At 39.5% G+C, this 18,683-nt stretch overlaps 1 protein-coding gene across 1 annotated transcript; it reads left to right on the forward strand.

Annotated features, from left to right (window-relative positions):
- The first annotated feature begins 14,536 nt into the window (after positions 1–14,536).
- Positions 14,537–15,730, forward strand: LOC142172446 (uncharacterized). The gene is made up of 2 exons (XM_075236060.1): positions 14,537–14,998; positions 15,149–15,730. Exons 1-2 carry the CDS (start codon positions 14,537–14,539, stop codon positions 15,728–15,730), a joined length of 1,044 nt encoding a protein of 347 aa, XP_075092161.1.
- Positions 15,731–18,683: the final 2,953 nt, after the last annotated feature.

Below are 18,683 nucleotides of genomic sequence, written 5' to 3' on the forward strand. Positions count from 1 at the left end.
TAAATGTCAGTTCATGAGTAATGCAACAGATAGAGGGTATTGGGACTGAACGGAGAAGAGGTACTTTCTGTGATAAGGATGACAGAGAAAGTGATTCATCAAGGACCAAGCAAGGTCTTTGAGTGGAAATTGGTTATCATGATAAGTGAAGGAGAAACCGCCCTCAAAGTCAAGGCCACAAACTAACCACCACATTTTAAATTGACAAATTTTTCTTTGATTAAAACAGGGGCAGGAAATTTCAGTTGTTTAGGAGAAATCCTCCGCGAAGAAAGGCAGTCACCAAACAGGTTTGATTTTTGATTTTCAGGACCCTCTTGGAAAATGAGACCTAGTTCAGAAATAGCGTAATCTAGCATAAATGTATCCCGAAGGAATATAAGTTGGTTTAGAAGTTTGCATGTTCGAGATAAGATTTAATTAGGAGTTTTTAGGACCCTCCTGAATAATGAGACTTAACTTTAAGATTTTGATTAGATAACAACATTTAGCGTAAATTCTACTGTAGGGTAGTATAATTCAGCCATAAAAGTTGTCACTCTTAAGATAAAATTTGACCTTTGATTTTCAGGACCTTCCTGGATAATGGGGAGTAGTTTAAAGACCCTCTTAAATAACAAGATTTAGCAGAAGTCACACCTTTAGAAGATATAACTTAGATTTAAAATTGTCGTTTAGTTAAGAATTATCAGGACCCCCTGGATAATAGGACCTACCTTTCAAATTCATAGTAATACTTGGTAATATGATTTAGTTTTACACTCACATCTGTGCCCAGCCACCAAACTGGGGCATAAAATTTTCTTTGTTTTTGTCTATTTTGTTGAAGTCAGGAGCCCGCCTGGAGAGCAGGGAATACATTTCAAATCAGCAGTCAGGAGCCCGCCTAGAGAGCAGGGAATACATTTCAAATTAGCAGTTAGGAGCCCGCCTGGAGAGCAAGGAATACATTTCAAATTAGCAGTCAGGAGCCCGCCTGGAGAGCAGGGAATACATTTCAAATCAGCAGTCAGGAGCCCGCCTAGAGAGCAGAGAATACATTCAAGTTCAGCAGTCAGGAGCTCGCCTGAAGAGCAGGGAATACATTCAAGTTAGCAGTCAGGAGCCCGCCTGGAGAGCAGGAAATACATTCGAGTTCAGCAGTCAGGAGCCCGCCTGGAGAGCAGGGAATATATTCAAGTTCAGCAGTCAGAAGCCCACCTGAAGAACAGGGAATACGTTTCAAGTCAACAATCAGGAGCCCACCTGGAGAACAAGGGAGTACAATTCAAAGTTTTAGCTTTCAAGTTCTTATCGATATTTGGTAATGTGATCTGTCTTACACTCACATCTATGCCCAACCTCCAAACTGGGGCAGAAAATTTTCTTTGTTTTGTCTATTTCGTTGAAGTCTGGATCCCGCCTGGAGAGTAGGGAATACATTCAAGTTAGCAGTCAGGAGCCTGCTTGGAGAGCGGGGAATACATTTCAAATCAGCAGTCAGGAGCTCGCCTGAAAAGCAGGGAATACATTTCAAATCAGCAATCAGGAGCCCGCCTGAAGAACAAGGGAGTACAATTCAAAGTTTTAGCTTTCAAGTTCTTATTGATATTTGGTAATGTGATCCATCTTACACTTACATTTGTGCCCAACCTCCAAACTGGGGCAGAAAATTTTCTTTGTTTTATCTATTTTGTTGAAGTCAGGAGCCCGCCTAGAGAGTAGGGAATACTTTCAAGCGCAGTAGTCAGGAGCCTGCCTGAAGAACAAGGGAGTACAACTTAAGTTTATCCTTCAAATCCTCTGTTTCGTCTATTTTGAAATCAGGAGCCCGCCTGGAGAGTAAGGAATACATTCAAGTTTAGCAATCAGGAGCCCATCTGGATAGCAGGGAGTACATTTCAAGTTGAAGTCAGGAGCCCGCCTGGAGAACAAGGGAGTACAATTTAAGTTTAACCTTCAAATCCTCTGTTTTGTCTATTTTGAAATCAGGAGCCCGCCTGGAGAGCAGGGAATACATTTTAAATTAGCAGTCAGGAGCCCGCCTGGAGAGCAGGGAATACATTTCAAATCAGCAGTTAGGAGCCCGCCTGGAGAGTAGGGAATACATTTCAAATCAGCAGTCAGGAGCCCGCGTGGAGAGCATGGAATACATTTTAAATTAGCAGTCAGGAGCCCGCCTGGAGAGCAGGGAATACATTTCAAATCAGCAGTCAGGAGCCCGCCTGGAGAGCAGGGAATACATTCAAGTTCAACAGTCAGGAGACCGCCTAGATAGCAGGGAATACATTTAAGTTAGCAGTCAGGAGCCCTCCTGGAGAGCAGGGAATACATTCGAGTTCAGCCGTCAGGAGCCCGCCTAGAGAGCAGGGAATACATTCAAGTTCAGCAGTCAGGAGCCCACCTGAAGAGCAGGAAATACGTTTCAAGTCAGCAATCAGGAGCCCACCTGGAGAATAAGGGAGTATAACTCAAGTTTTAGCTTTCAAGTACTTATTGATATTTGGTAATGCGGTTCGTTTTACACTTACATATGTGTCCACATACCCAAACTGGGGCAGAAAATTTTTCTTTGTTTTGTCTATTTTGTTGGAGTCAGGCGCCCACCTGGAGAGCAAGAGAATACATTTCAAGTCAGCAGTCAGGAGCCCGCCTGGAGAGCAGGGAATGCGTTTCAAGTTCAGCAATCGGGAGCTCACCTAGAGAACAAGGGAATACAATTCAAGTTCAGAAATCAGGCGCCCACCTGGAGAGCAAGGGAGTATAGTTGAAGTTTCAGCTTTCAAGTTCTTACTGATATTTGGTGACATGATTCAGTTTACACTCACATATGTGCCTAGCTACCAAACTGGGGCAGAAGTTTTTCTTTGTTTTCGTCTATTTTGTTGAAGTCAGGAGCCCGCCTAGAGAGCAGGGAATACATTCATGTTCAGTAGTCAGGAGCCCACCTGGAGAGCATGGGAATATGTCTCAAAGTTCAGCAGTCAGGAGCCCGCCTGGAAAGCACGGGAATACAATTCAAGTTCAGCAATCAGGCGCCCACCTGGAGAGCAAGGGAATACAGTTCAAGTTTTGGCAATCAGGCATCCACCTGAAGAAAAGGGAAAGCATCTCAGATTACAATTCAAGTCAGCAACAAAAGAAGCTCGTGGCAAGAATGCGAGTCAGCAGTCCGAGATGATCAACAGAAGTTAGTCACAATAAAGAAAAAGAGAAAGGCAAAAAGTTAATCCAAATGCAGAAGTTGATGAAAGATATGAGTTTCTCAAGACATGGTTGATGTCATAAGCACTGCATGCCTGGTTTTGATCCGAAAAGCTGAAAAAGAACGAGCTGGCACCTACAACTAGCAAGCGTCAAGGTTCAAATCTAAAGTCTGCATAAAAAACCATTCAAAACTCAAGATCAAGCTTCAGAAGACTTATAGATAGGAATCTTGTAATTCATAGTTGACAGGTTTAGTTAGTTTTTTTCATTTGATTTTTTGATGAAATAACAGGAACTGCGGACCGAACCTCGGCAGAACGGCACCTCGACCGGCTCTCCACCTCGGCACACTCCGTCATCTCACTCCTCTCTGAACTACACGTGGCCTGATTCCTTTATAGCCAAGGATATGTAGGCAGCTCAGATACCAGGGCTCGGTTACATTCCCCTTTTTTCTTAGTTTTGGTCTCTTTAAATAAGGGTCGGGTCAAAATACTTGTCTAGTCGTTCTTTGTCCGAAAACTCCTTGCGTTTCCAGTCAAAGAGGGGCAGCTGTAGACATCTGATTTTTGACCCTCCCCAAGATTTTTTATATTTTACATGTAAATATTTAATTTAGGCCTAATATAGCTATTTCAACTATTTTTAACTTCTTTACATTATTTTCGTCAAAAAATGGAAAATTACAAAAAAATATATTTTTAGCTTACGTATCTTTCATAAATTTAAATAAAAATATACAAAAATAATACTTATTTTTATCTTTATATAATTTTGAAAATAAAAATATATATAATAGTTTCATGTTAGCCTTTGGCATGGGGTAGTATTTTTATCTTACTTTAAAATGAGTCAATTAAGGTGTTGGATCATAATTTTAAGAGTTTTAGAACCCAATTCTTGGCCCAATTCGGATTAGTCCATTAAGCCTAGGGACCCTTCTAGACTCTTCTTTGGAATAAAAAACAAATAAAGAAGACCCTAAGGACTTAACACAAAAGACCTAGGGACTAATGGGCAAAATACACAAAGATACACCTAAACCTAGACTCTACTTATAAATTAGTGCTTAAAAAAATCAAAAAAAGGAAAAAAAACAATAAAAGCTGAAAAGCTGTGCAAGGAACGATCCCCCCTCGGATCGTCTTCTCCAAACGACCCCTCCCTCATGAGATTTCATCATCTTCAAAACCAAAAAACCTAAACTCTATCTCAACGTCAGTCGCCGTTCATGCCACCAGTCGACCACCCTGTAGCCTAGCACCGCTACTCGCCTCCAAAACGACCTTATATCTGCTAGCTACTCAACCAAAAATCGCCAGAACACCAGCCAAACAGACCCGTCTCCAGCCACCTTTACCAATGCTCGTCGGAAACTGGCGACGGAAGTTTGTTTCATCTATGGAGTTCGTTTAAAGCTCGCGGAGAGTTTGTTTGAGTTTGACGACTGACTTTCAAGTTTGTCATTCCATTTGGTGTAACGTTCCTATTGAGATCGAGTCCTGTTACAGCACATTCGTAGGTCGCCGGATCTGTTCGTTAGGTTCGTTCAGTTTCGTTCGAGATTCCGGCAAGGTTCTGGCGTTGCAACGTTTTCTGTTCGAGTTCGTGTCTGATTGTCCGAGCTTCGAAATATTATTGTAAAGCTGAGTTTCCAATGTTACGTTCTCTTTTCAGCCTCTGTTTTGGTGTTCAAGCTTCTTTGCATTCCAGATTTCCATTTAAAGTTCGAGTCTGCCGACGAGAACGTTTCCGTTCTTCATTTGGTTTCGACTTTTGGCTTTCGAGTGTAGGAATGGAGTTAAGTCGAGGTTGATTCCGGTTCACGTTTCTGGCGAGGTTCGATTTGAGATCGTTGTTCTTCATTTTCGGTTTGAGGTTCAAGTTTCAATTTTCTCATATACATGTTTTTGAGTCAATTCAGTGTTTGATTGCATTTGGATGTTAGATGTTGCTGTTGTTCATGTCATAGTAGAATGTTTGAAATATTTGCTTCCATTTGTTCATGTCATTTATTAAGTGTTTGAAATATTCTTCTCTATTTTGGCGTGTATGGTACTTAACTGTTTGTATCTGATTTGCAACGAAATTTCCTAATGTGATTAGAAACCAATCTGATAGTAAACTAATTAAGAAGAAATAGCAGGATTAGTGTTGTTGATATAGTAGTAGGTATAGGGGAATCTTGTGGATGATTTGTTGAGATGAGTCGTAGGGTTTGGGATTGTTTGCTAGTTTGCTTTTCCTACAACCAAATCTATAATCCATTTAGCAAATCTCATGGCCCTCGCAAAGTTGCAAACATGTAGCTGCTTTAGGCATGCTATTTAAAAATTACTCTCCTTAAATTTGGGTGTGCATTTCATGTGACCCAAACCCAAATCTTTAAACGTCGAATAAAATATGTTTAGGATTGGGGGTGCATTTCATGTGGCGCGATCCAAAACCGTGTTTTAAACGACGTTGAATCTTCTTTAAAAATTGAATAAAAGCAGTTAAAAGTTAAAATTTGCACATAGGTTCATAATTGTTTAAAATCAGATAATTAAGCTGAATATAACAGTTGAGCGACCGTGCTAGAACCACGAAACACGGGAATGCCTAACACCTTCTCTCGGGTTAACAAAATTCCTTACTCGAATTTTTGGTTCGCGGACTATAATACAGAGTCAATCTTTTCCTCGATTCGGGATTTGAATTGGTGACTTGGGACACCATAAATTATTCCAAGTGGCGACTCTGAATTTAATAAATAAAGAAATCCCGTTTCGATTGTCCTTTAATTGGAAAAACTCCCTTATACACTCCCTCTCGGAAAGGGTGTAGGTAAAAAGGAGGTGTGACACTCAGCTTGAGTCAACACTCAATAATTACCAATAACAAGAAAATATAACCAAACTTGTTTAACATGAAGAGTAACTAGCTTAAGTATGAAAATATGTATAAAGAAACACAACTGTCACAAGTATAGGACTCGCTCGCATGGTATGACCCGACAATGACATATAGATGCTCCACACCTATACGTCGTACTAAACAACTAACAAGTAGAAAATAGGGCAAACAATACCTAATCCCTCAAGCTAAGGTTAGCCACAACACTTACCTTGTTTCCACGGGCACAATCAAACCTCAAATACCCCTTACCTCTTGATTACACCTCCAATCTGCTTGTATCAAGTCATAATTAAATTAATAGCATCAATACATGCTAAAGAATTCAACTCCAAAAAGTCAAAAACCGACCCCGGGCCTGCTTGGTCAAAACTCGAAGTTCGGACCAAAACCCGATTACCCATTCATCCCTGAGCCTGGATATACAATTGGTTTTGGAATCTGACCTAAATTTGAGGTCTAAATCCCCAAATTTCGAAATTCCTAAATTCTACCCAAAAACACCCAATTACTCCGTGAAAATCCCTAGATTTTGTGAAGATATCTTGAAACAAGATGAATTAAATTGAAGGAAATGAGTTAGAAGTTGTTTACCTATAATTTGGGGAAGAACTCTCCTTTAGAAAATCGCTTATGGGAGCTTAGGATTTGAAAATTTTAGAAGTGAAGTGAAAATTCCGTCAAAGCCTGTTTTTGAACAGTTGCAGGTATCACATTTGTGATCACAAGTTCGCAATTGCGAAATCGCAAATGCGACCAATGCTTCGCAGTTGCGAAGCTTGGCTTGACCTGCTGCCTTCGCAAATGCGAACAAATGTTCGCAATTACGGCCTCTGTTCTTGTTGCATTTGCGACTATGAACTTTGCAAATGCGAAGGTCCCCTGCCCAGCCCAGTCATCGCAAATGCGATGGTCCTTCGCAGTTGCGGTGCTCGCATCTGCGAGCCAGACTTTGCAAATAGACCTACAATACCAACAATTTTTCTTATGGTTCAAAATATTCCGCGGCCTATCAAAAACTCACCCAAGCCCTCGAGGCTCTAAACCAAACATGCACACAAGTCTAAAAATATCATACGGACTTGTTCGTGTGATCAAATCGCCAAAATAACATCTTAAACAACAAAGTTAACACCAAAACTCATCAAATTTTCAAGATAGTTCAAACTTCCTATTTTCTCAACCAAAGGTCCGAATCATGTCAAATTACTTCCATTTCTGACAAAATTTTAAAGATAAGGTTTAAATATTATAACGGATCTATACCGGGCTCCGGAACAAAAATACGGACCCGATACCATCAAGATCAAATGTTATTCAATTTTCAAAAATCCTTATATTTTCAGTTAAATAATTTTCTTCAAAAATTCATTTCTCGGGCTAGGGACCTCGGAATTCAATTTCGGTTATACGCCTAAGTCCCATATTTTTCTACGGACCATACGGGATGTCAAATCATGGTCCGGGTCTGGGTCCGCTTACCCAAAATGTTGACTGAAGTCAACTTAATTCAATTTAAAAAGCAAAATTTAGCATTTTTCTCACATTTTCACATAAAGGCTTTCTGAATATACACTCGGACTACGCACGCAAATCAAGGAGAGATAAAAGGAGGTTTTAAGGCCTCAAAATACACCTTTGACTTCTAAAACAAGAAATGACCTTTTGGGTCATCACATATTTGAAGGCCTTTAATTTATGGCGGAAGTAGGACGTCTCTAAGCCGCATTATTTTGGTCGTAGCCTTTTATATGGCCGTAGCCTTTTAATATATCCATAGCCTTCGGGTATGTCTCTTGGAATTTTTTCCCGATAGCCTCTCAAACTTGTCCGAAAGGTTAGTCTCAGAGTATGATGGCCTTGGCCTGTATATTGCGAGGTGCCTCTTTGAGGTCTTATAATTTCGAACTTGGATAGCTCGAGTAGGTAGTCCCCGAGTGTTCGAGGTATGCTCGCACTTGGGTTAAGATAGCCCTTGGGATTTTATGATCGAGTGAGGATTTGCTCGAACTCGAAGTACAATTAGTCCTTAGGCTTCGTAGATAGTCCCCCAATGAGAGTTTGCTCAAACTCGAGTTAAGATAGCCCTTGGGCTTTTATATTTGTTACGGATTTTGGATGCCCCCGATCTGTATTAACTTGGTTGTACCCTTTTTAGTTTGGAACTTGCTCTTTGGGTTTATCTTCTGTTTTACTTCGAGCTTGACCGAAGAGTCAGTCCCCGAGTGGGGTGGCCGTGACCCATAAAATCGAGGATCACCTTTAAGGTCTCGAAATGTTATCAGTTTGAACTTCCGTTGTGATCGGACCTTAAGCCTGTTTACACAATAAATCAAGAGTATGAAATAGAAATCTTTTCTAGAAGCATGAGATATCGTCAAGGAAAAATACTTCTCTCAATAGACGATTATATATGCGTGCATGTTTGATGTTAGGGTCTGAGTAACCTATATGGGCACGACTCATCTGACCGTTTGACCCTTACAACATTTTCCTATCGAGGCCCCATTGTCATGAAGTAACTTCCTTACAACAAAGCGGACATTCAAGTGTAATGCCTCCCAGATCTCGAGGCTTATCTCAGGGAACCTCGGATACTATTGAACTACCCTAAGTCAGCACGAACAATGGTTGCCTCGTTAAAAACCTTGTCGGAAAAACCCATTTCGGACAAAAATCGATCTAAGGAAAAAAGAGTGCAGCACATGCTTTAAGATACAAATCTTCATGCCGATCCTTGTCGATAGCCTGCCAGTGTTAGTCAAAAAAATAGAGAGAATCGGAATGGGGTTGTACCTTTATTCGGATTTTGGATATTTAATGTGATCTTCCTCGGCATCAGGCCCTTGTGAATTTTGACCTCGACTATTTCTACTCTCATTTTGGCTTCGCCCAGACCCGCTGCCTCTAGGGTCTCCATTGTACAGTTGATATCAATCTCTATTTGGCCTCGGCTCTCGATCAACATCCCCTTTGATCCTACCCATGGGCCTTCTAGGATAAATGGACCCCGAAGAAGTCCCCAGTTTATCATCTTCGACTCTAATCTTTGACTGGTACCGATTATGTACATCGGCCCAAGTGACAGCCGGGTAGTCGACCAAACATTACTTCAACTGATATGAAGCTATAGAACTCTGAGTATTGAGACCTTGAGTGAAAGCTTGAGCGGCTCAGTCATCGGTGACCGGAGGCAAACCCATTCTCTTTGCTTGGAACCGAGATACGAATTCCCTGAGCATCTCGTTTTCTTTCTGCCTTACCTTGAAAAGGCCCGACTTCCTCATTGCAATTTTAATGGCTTCGGCGTGTGCTTTTATAAAAGAATCCTCAAGCATAGCAAACGAGTCAATAGAATTAGGGGGTAAGTTATGATACCATATCAAGGCACCCTTAGATAGAGTCTCCCCGAACTTCTTCAGCATTGCGGATTCAATTTCATCATCTTTCAAAACGTTTCCTTTGATGGAGCACGTATACAAGGTGATGTGTTCATTCAGATCGGTCATCCCGCGTACTTGGGAATCTCGGGCATACAGAATTTCTTGGTAATTGGCTTCGGAGCTGCACTAGGGGGAAGGGTGTTTGCACGAAATTTTTAGAATCTAGTCCTTCTAAGATCGGGGATGCCCCTGGTATTTGATCAACACGGGAGTTATAAGTCTCCACTTTTTTGTCATTATTCTCAATCTTCTTTTCCTCGGACTCGATTCTCTTAGTGAGTTCCTCGAGCATCCTCATAACTATGGGGTCAGTCCCCGAGCCATTACCGTTTGATCTCTCCGGTACCGGCTCAGTACATTGAATGTTCCCTGGTTCGACCACACTTGGAGTTTTATTCTGACTTTGAAGTTGAGAGATGGAAATCTGCTGAGTTTGTAGCATCTCGAATATTACTTGGAGACTGATTCCCCGGTCTCTTATACCCTGTGTTCCTTGGCCACCAAATCTGACTTCCCTACGTATACTTCCCCGAGGGTCTGCGCCTAAATTCACATTTAAAGCAATGTGTGAACTAACATCGATAGGTTCCACATTTGGCATTTCTCCAGAGTTAATCGGTGGTACACCAGCTCCGGGAGCAGCTACATTTTTGTTTTCCTCATGAAATCCAAGACCGTCATCGTCGTGCACGAGCGCGTTTTGTGAGTTTGACATGTTTTAACCTGAAAACAAAGAATCTTTGACAAGAACAAGTGTGAAATAACGTGTGTTATCAGAATCTGTACTAAAATAACCACTATTATCTTTAGCCCCATGGTGAGCGCCAAACTGTTTTCCTCGAAAATACGAGTAACAATTAAATTTTATTTGTGGTTTTAAAGATACATGAAGTTCAATACTAATTAATAATCAATAAATCTGAAGTATAGATGAAAGAAATAAGTAAGACCAAACCAATAGATAAGCCAGCCTCGACCTCGAGCCCAAGTGACCTCGAGATTGGTCAAGAACAATAAAGCAAGAATAATAAAGCTAATGGACAATTCTGATGAACAACGAGCAAGAAAAGTAAGAGAGTCTATTCTTTGCCAATGATTAGATTATTTTTACAAATGATTGGGGTCCCCTTTATATAATAGGGGAACACTAAATAAGGTACATTTCTATTAACAGTAAGGAATCTTATTGGGACACCTGTCTAACCGCCTAGTACGGATTCGTACAAATTTGTCCCGGGATTTACACCATGATTTAGGGGACGTGGCAAAAATCTTGCTCATTCTGTTACAAACTCGTAACGACATTATCTCGAGGCTGGTCACGTTCGGCCTCGATGTTCATTGGACACTTTGATCTTAGAAGCCTCCTATCGGGCTAGCTTCTAGTGTATTTAGGTCTCGCTCTCGAAGTGACCCTCGAGCTCATGAAATCAGGCAGCCCCGATTTCTACCATATACAAGCATGATATGAAGGACACGTTTAATAGTATATCAATATAATGGCTATTTGCAAAATTTGGACTAAGGGAATTTCGCAAAGCAAGGTTATAGTTTTATTTCTTACAGTTTTTCCATTAGAGAAGAACATTCCTTTTTTTATTCTTTCAACTAGTGTTAGAACCCATGTGATGTGCGGATAATTTGATAGAATATTAATCTTATAAATTATGATATAATATATCATATTATTTTAATAGATATTAGTTATTATTTTATTATTTAATATAATGTATAGAAATATAACAAAATCTATACAAAATCAAAGGATACACATCATATAGTAATCAAATAAATTATTTGTTCCTTATTTATTCTTTATTAAAATTTATCAAGTACTTAGTACTATACATTTACTAATGTGACTTTGCATTAACTTATCAATTGGCTCAATATTTTGATATTGCTTCTCTTTTAATATAATATAGATATTGTCACGACCCAAAATCCACTAAGGGTCGTGATGGCGCCGGACAACTCTGTCAGGCAAGCCAACCAAAATACTCAATTAAATTCTCGTTTTAATAATTTTTGAAAACTACGATTTTCCTTCAATTTTACTAGTAAAAGATAATCATTTCAAATTAAATATAAATGTTAAGAAGTTAATACAAGATGCTCCATAATCATCCTAGAACCCGGTGTCACAAGTGCATGAGCATTTACTAGAGAATGCAATAAAATATAGTAACTGTCTGGAATACAAGTGGTTAGAAATGGAAAACACAGTAAAATACTCTAAAGGGGACTCTGCTGGCTGCATGTCGTCTCGATAAATACAATTCACCTAAGTCACTGTATCAACCATGCCGCTATGACACTAAGCTACTATTCATCAGCCATAACTCTTTCATCCGACGAGGGATCACTACAAAATTGGTCTTAAAAGAACACCATTCTCATCACAAACAACCTACCCTTGTTTTTTCACTGATTTCTTTTTCAAGAAGTTACAGATCTTAAGTTTAGTTTTACTACTGTAGCAACACATCTCTCTTGGTGAATCTGGCAGATATTCGATCTTGATTTGGCTACTATTAATATAGCAGCAAGTCTCTTCAGTGTTTTAGAACTTTTACGTGAAGTATCCAGATTTTGAAGAATCGTCCTTAGTGTTCTGGGTTGTTTTAGGGTAAACTATCATACAGTGCTGCCATGGCCAGTGGCCAGCCACCCACTCACGTGGGGCCACCTCCACAACCACCCTCTAACATCACCAAGCTTTCTAATGGCACAAAACCTATGGACTATGCAAATGCTGTAAAAGTTACGAACAACACTTCGACAATGCAAGAACATGCAGCAGTAGTTGAGCCAATTCCTCCAAGACAAGCCCATATATTTCAAGGACAACCAACTGTACGATTTTCTGAAGTAGAAGTTGAACGCATGAATTTAATGGAAGGTTTTCAATAGGCTTTTGTTTGCAAATTTTCTTACGGATGGCCGGATATCAATGAAATACGTTGCATTGTTCCTTTACAGTGTGGTATCAAAGCTGAATGCAACATTGGATATCTACGTGATAGGCACATTTTGATTCGTTTTTTATTATGGCAAGATTATGTAGACTTCTCATCAAAAGGTATGTATTTTGTAATGGATAAGCTTGGAAATGAATATCAATTAAGAACCTTGATTTATGATGCTAAATTCAAAGTTGATGAAGAGACTCCTAAGGTAATGGCGTGGATCTCATTCCCTAATCTACTGCCTACTTATTTCGTAAGAGAATGCTTGTTTGCACTAGCTTCTGCAGTCGGGATACCCCTCCAGTTGGACTTGGCTACTGTAAAGAAAACAAGACCTAGTTGTGCTCGAGTGAAAGTTTTGGTGGACCTGCTAAAAGATATGTCTAAGAAGGTTCGATTAGACATTGTTAACGAGCCTACTGGAGATATTAGAACTGAGTGGGTGACTATTAAATATGACTATCTGCCCAAGTATTGTAAAGAATGTAAGCTTCAGGGCCATGATGTGTTCAAATGCTGGAAAATTCATCCTGAACTAATGGCCAGCAGAAATTATGAGAAGAAGGCTTCAATTGATGCTGTAGTGCAGCCCAACAAGGACAACAAAACAAACAATGCTCCAATAATGGTACTTAAAAGTGGGAGAGTTGTTGGAAATCAAGTTGCTCAATGGAAGGAGGTCAAAGATAGGAGAGTGCAAGCAAAAGAGAAACATGCAGCAGTTTTAGCAAATACTGGACAAGAAATCGTACCTATAAACAATCAAAAAGGAACTACACAACAAATTCAGACAACAAACAGTTTTGCATGTTTAGAAGTGGAAAACAGGGAAGAACTTTGTACAAATCAATTCATTGACAGTGTTCTCCGAAAAAATCATACAGTTGCGGAGAAGGAGTCAGAAGAGATGCAATTTGATTTTTCCACTAGATAAATGGTACAAAAGGTAAATTCACCTAGTTCATCTAGGAGACCAATATCTATGTCAGAACCAAAGAAACTGAACCATGCAGCACCTACTTTCAATCCTACAACAATAAGAAATCATGCAACAAATAGGGAATCAACAGCAGATTGTGTACAACAAGATTTAGGGAATGAGTAGCATTTTGGCAATTACTCAACTGCCCAATGGGTGCAAGAAGCATTCAAAAATAATGTAGTTCAGGACATTACCTCATGTCAAGACTTTCCTTCACAGGACACCAAATTTGAACAACATTTAGCAAACATTAAAGAGAATGAATTAATTGAAGATACAGATTTTGAGAAATTCAGGACCAACGAAAATAATAAATGGGCAGGAGGGAGATTATGGATCAACCAAACAGAGGAAATCTTAACAGATGGGCAAATTCCAGATACAATGCATAGTGAAAAAGAATTTGGAGGAAATGAAGTGGAAGATGAGAATCAAAGTTTAATTTGTAATGCCAATGCAATCAATATTCATACATTAAGTGAATGCATAAATGTAGCAGAAGAAAAGACAAAAGAGGGGAACATCAATATTATAGATCCAGGAGGGACATCACATAATGATTTTTGTAATGTCTTGAAGGAAGCTGAAAATAAAGACAATAACCAACAGAAAAATTCAGACAAGAACCAAGAGAAGACAGTGCAAGTCCATGCAAGAAGTGTTATACAATTGAGCACATGGAAGGATGTAGCAGGAAGTGTTGTTCCATCGAACAATACACAGCTGTTGACAAATGAACTTGAAGAAAAAGATGCTGAACTTATCAATCAGGAAAATGATGCTGAATTTACCAATCAGGCATACGATTTTGTGGCATCAAAAGAAGCAATAGAAGCACATAACCAATTTGGTCACGCATAACTTAAAGGTAGAGACATGGATGAGGAATCTACTTCACAAAATTTCATTAATGTTGCCAAGCAGAGTGATCTGTCGCCAAGGCTTATTGATAGAGTAAAATCTGCAACAAAGGGAAAAAACAAATAGTCAAAACAGACATCCACTGTCCCAGCCGGTGGAGTACAAACAAGGAGAACACTGTCCAAAACAAAAATCATTTAATGGATGCAATTATATGGAATGTCAGGTCAGTAAATACAATGCAAGCATTTGAAAGGCTGGTTACAATGCACAGAAAACATCACTTTGAGTTCATAGGAATCCTTGAGCCTATGCAACAGTCTCACAAAATGGAGAGGTATAGAGCAAGAATTGGGTTGGCACAGGCTGTGGTGAATGTATCAAACAAGATTTGGGCTTTTATTGATAAAATATTTGAGGTTACTATTCTCTATAACATGACTCAACAACTGACTTTGAGATTAACGCACACTGAAACACATGTTGAGCTCATCCTTACTCTAGTTTATGCCAAATGTAATCGCATTGAAAGAATTGAACTATGGGATTCTTTGTATGCAATGACATCAGATATGACAGCACCATGGCTAGTTGGAGGCGACTTTAATGTGATATGGGATGAGGAAGAAAAATTTGGAGGCTTACCAGTTTCTCTCATTGAAGTAGATGACTTTAGACACTACATCAACACCTGCAACTTGACAGACTTGGGATTTAAAGGAAGCATATTTACATGGTGGAATTGAAGATCAGAGGAGGACTGTATTTTTAAAAGATTGGACAGATGTTTGGGCAATCATGAATTGCAACAGAATTTTTCTGGATTGGAGGTAACTCACCTGTCCAAAATTGGGTCTAATCATTGCCCGGTACTGCTGAAATGTGATATAGAAACTCCTCCAATTAAGAAGTCATTCAGATTTCTTAACTTCTGGACTAAGCATGAAACCTTCAAAGATTTAGTTAAGGAGAATTGGAATGCTGATTTTAGTGCTAACCCTTTCTGCATTTTTAACTTCAAGTTAAAGAAGCTTAAGAAAACACTATCTACCTGGAGCAGAGCTACATATGGGGATATATTCCAGAAGATTGCAAGCCTTGAGGAGGTAGTCCTGGTTCATGAAAGACATTTTGAAGTCAATCCTACACAGATGAATAGACAAAGATTACAACAGGTACAAGTTGAAATAATGAAATATCTTGCATTAGAGGAAGAATTTTGGAGACAAAAAGCTGGCATGTTATGGTTCAAAGATGGCGATAGAATCACTAAATTCTTCCATGCTCAAGTTAATGGGAGAAGGAAGAGACTGAAATTATCAAGGATCCAGAATAGCCTTGGTAACTGGATTGAAGAAGATCACTTAATAGCAGAAGAAGCAATAAGTTTCTAGAAGGATCAATTTGCTGAGAGTGCAGTCCCAAATGATTTCAATATTCTAAATCATGTACCTTCAATGGTAGATAATGATCAGCATGAAAGATTGATGGCATTGCCTTCCAATGAAGAATTGAAGAGAGCAGTTATGGGGTTGAATGGGGACTCAGCCGGTGGACCGGATGGTTTCACTGGAGCATTTTACCAAACATGCTGGGAAATTATTGAAGAAGATGTTGTCCAAATGGTCAAGGCTTTCTTTTGCGGTCATCCACTGCCAAAGAGTGTTACACACACAAACCTAGTTTTATTACCAAAGAAAAAAGAAGTTATAACCTTTGCAGACATGAGACCAATCACTCTTAGTAACTTTGTTAACAAGATTTTCTCTAGGGTTATTCATGAGAGGTTGGTTGAATTACTACCAAACATAATCTCAGAGGAACAGGCAGGTTTTGTGAAGGGCAGGAGCATAGTTGAGAACGTACTGTTAACTCAAGAAATCATTACGGATATCAGGTTGAGAACAAAAGCAGGTCCTAACGTTGTGATTAAGCTTGATATAGAAAAAGCTTACGACAGGCTATCATGGCTATTCCTGACCAAAATACTAAGGAAAATGGGATTTCCTGAAGCTTTTATTGGCTTGATCTTTGATTTGATTGGGAATAATTGGTACTCTATGCTTATAAATGGTCAGCCTAATGGTTTTTTCAAATCATCGAGGGGAGTTAAACAGGGTGACCCTTTGTCACCAACTCTATTTATTCTAGCAGCAGAAGCACTTTCTCGGGGTTTGAATTCACTACACACTAACCTGTATTTATGTGGATTTGGAATGCCAAAATGGAGCCCAAAAATAAATCATCTATTATACGCTGATGATACAATCATTTTTTGCTCATCTGATGAAACGTCGTTGAGACTTGTCATGGAGGTTCTGCAAGCTTATGAATCATCATCTGGTCAACGGGTGAACAAAACAAAGTCAGCCACATACATGCATCATTTAACGGATAATGAGGTGATTAACAAGATGGAAAGGATTACAAGTATATGAAGACAGGGTTTCCCTATGACCTATCTTGGCTGTCTTATTTTTTATGCAAGAAGAAGGGGAGACTATTACCAGGGATTAATCACCAAGGTTATGGACAAACTTCAGTCATGGAAAGGCAAACTTCTGTCTGTAGGAGGCAGAGCTGTTTTAATCGCAAATGTCCTGCAGAGTATCCCAATTCATATGTTGTCAGCAGTCAATCCTCCAAATTATGTGATCAACAAATTACATAGTATTTTTGCAAAGTTTTTCTGGAGCAGCAATATCGGAGGCAGCACTAGACACTGGGCGTCTTGGACTAACCTGTGTATGCCTTTTGATGAGGGAGGCATAGGCTTCAGATCACTGCATGACGTATCGAAGGCACTTTTCTGCAAATTGTGGTGGAATTTCAGGACTAAGCCCACTTTATGGAGTGCATTTATTTGTCAAAAGTACTGCAAGAAACTAAATGCAGTAATTGTACCTTGGAAACGTGGATCACGAGTGTGGAGAAAAATGCTAGAATGTAGGGATTTGATTGAGCATCAAATCTACTGGAAACTGAGAATGGGATCAGCTCAATTCTGGTTCGATAGTTGGACTGAGATGAGAGCCTTATATTTTCAAGTGCCTGCAGATTTTGGTATCGATGAGGATATTCATAATGTCAACGATCTGGTTGAAAATGGTATGTGGAATGTGGATAGAATTTTTGAGAGCCTACCTGAAGATTTGGCAAACCACAATATTAGACCATCAAATGATAGTTCACAGTTAGATACTCCGTTCTGGATGCTTGAAACAAAGGGACATTTTCCAGTAAAATCTGCATGGGATTACCTGAGAAGAAGAGTCAACCCAAAATTAGCTTACAAGATGATATGGGTAAAAGGTTTACCTTTCAAGATATCATTCTTCTTGTGGAAGGTGTGGAAAGCAAAACTGCCACTTGATGATTTTTTGCGTAGAATAGGATACTCCATGCCATCTAAATGTTGGTGCTGTGCTGAACCTAAGGAGGAGTCTTTAGTACATTTGTTTTTCACGTCAAATGCAGCTGGAAGTGTTTGGAGTTACTTCCTGAGGAGAGCAGGAATTGCATTAGATAGGTTGTCATTACATCAAGCAATTACAAAGTGTTGGACAACACCAGTAGTACCTAGATTGAAGCAAGTTTTACAAGCTTTACCTGCATGCATTGTATGAGAACTTTGGAAGAGAAGAAACAGTTTGAAATATGGAGAAGCAGTGTCAGTGAGCAGAGTTATTTACTAGGTGTCATCTACTTTGCAAGCGCTGGTCCAACTGAAAAAGCCAGGACTACATGTGCCTCACAAGTGGCTGGACTTACTGACAATGATGGAGCAATACACACCTCGACTGAAATATGATAAAGTGTTATGGGAATTTCCTTCAAGAAGATGGATCAAAGTGAATACAGATGGAACATGTAGAGGGAATCCAGGGAGGAGTTCAATTGGTTTCTGCATAAGGGATGAGGCAGGTGATTTGATATATGCAGAAGGAAGAGAGCTTTCTGAAGGAACCAACAATGAATCAGACGCGGTAGCTATTGTGGAGGCATTGAAGATGTGCAAATTTTTTAATTTTGGCAGAATATGGCTGCAGATAGATTCTATGCTATTAAAGAACATTATAGAGGAATCATGGAAGCCTCCATGGTATATTACTGAACATGTAGAGGAGATTTTAAGATTTAAGGAACAAAGTAACATCAAGGTCACACACATTTTCAGAGAAGGGAATACATTAGCAGACCATATTGCCAATTACGCCCTCGATGAAGGAAATACTGAGTGCCATGGTTTCTGGGATCTGGACTCAAAAGGAAGGAGGATTATTAACGAAGATAAGATGAAATGTCCTTACATAAGAGTGAAAGTTGCAAGGAATTAGGAGGAAAAAC

This window comes from Nicotiana tabacum, chromosome 18 (assembly GCF_000715075.1).
Source record: "Nicotiana tabacum cultivar K326 chromosome 18, ASM71507v2, whole genome shotgun sequence".
NCBI lineage: Eukaryota > Viridiplantae > Streptophyta > Magnoliopsida > Solanales > Solanaceae > Nicotiana > Nicotiana tabacum.

Coding starts and splice junctions, on each gene's coding strand:
- LOC142172446 (XM_075236060.1), top strand. CDS start 14,537: ATGGATGCAATTATATGGAATGTCAGGTCAGTAAATACAATGCAAGCA. Junction 14,999..15,148: donor TACCAGTTTCTCTCATTGAA/GTAGATGACTTT, acceptor GAATTGCAACAG/AATTTTTCTGGATTGGAGGT.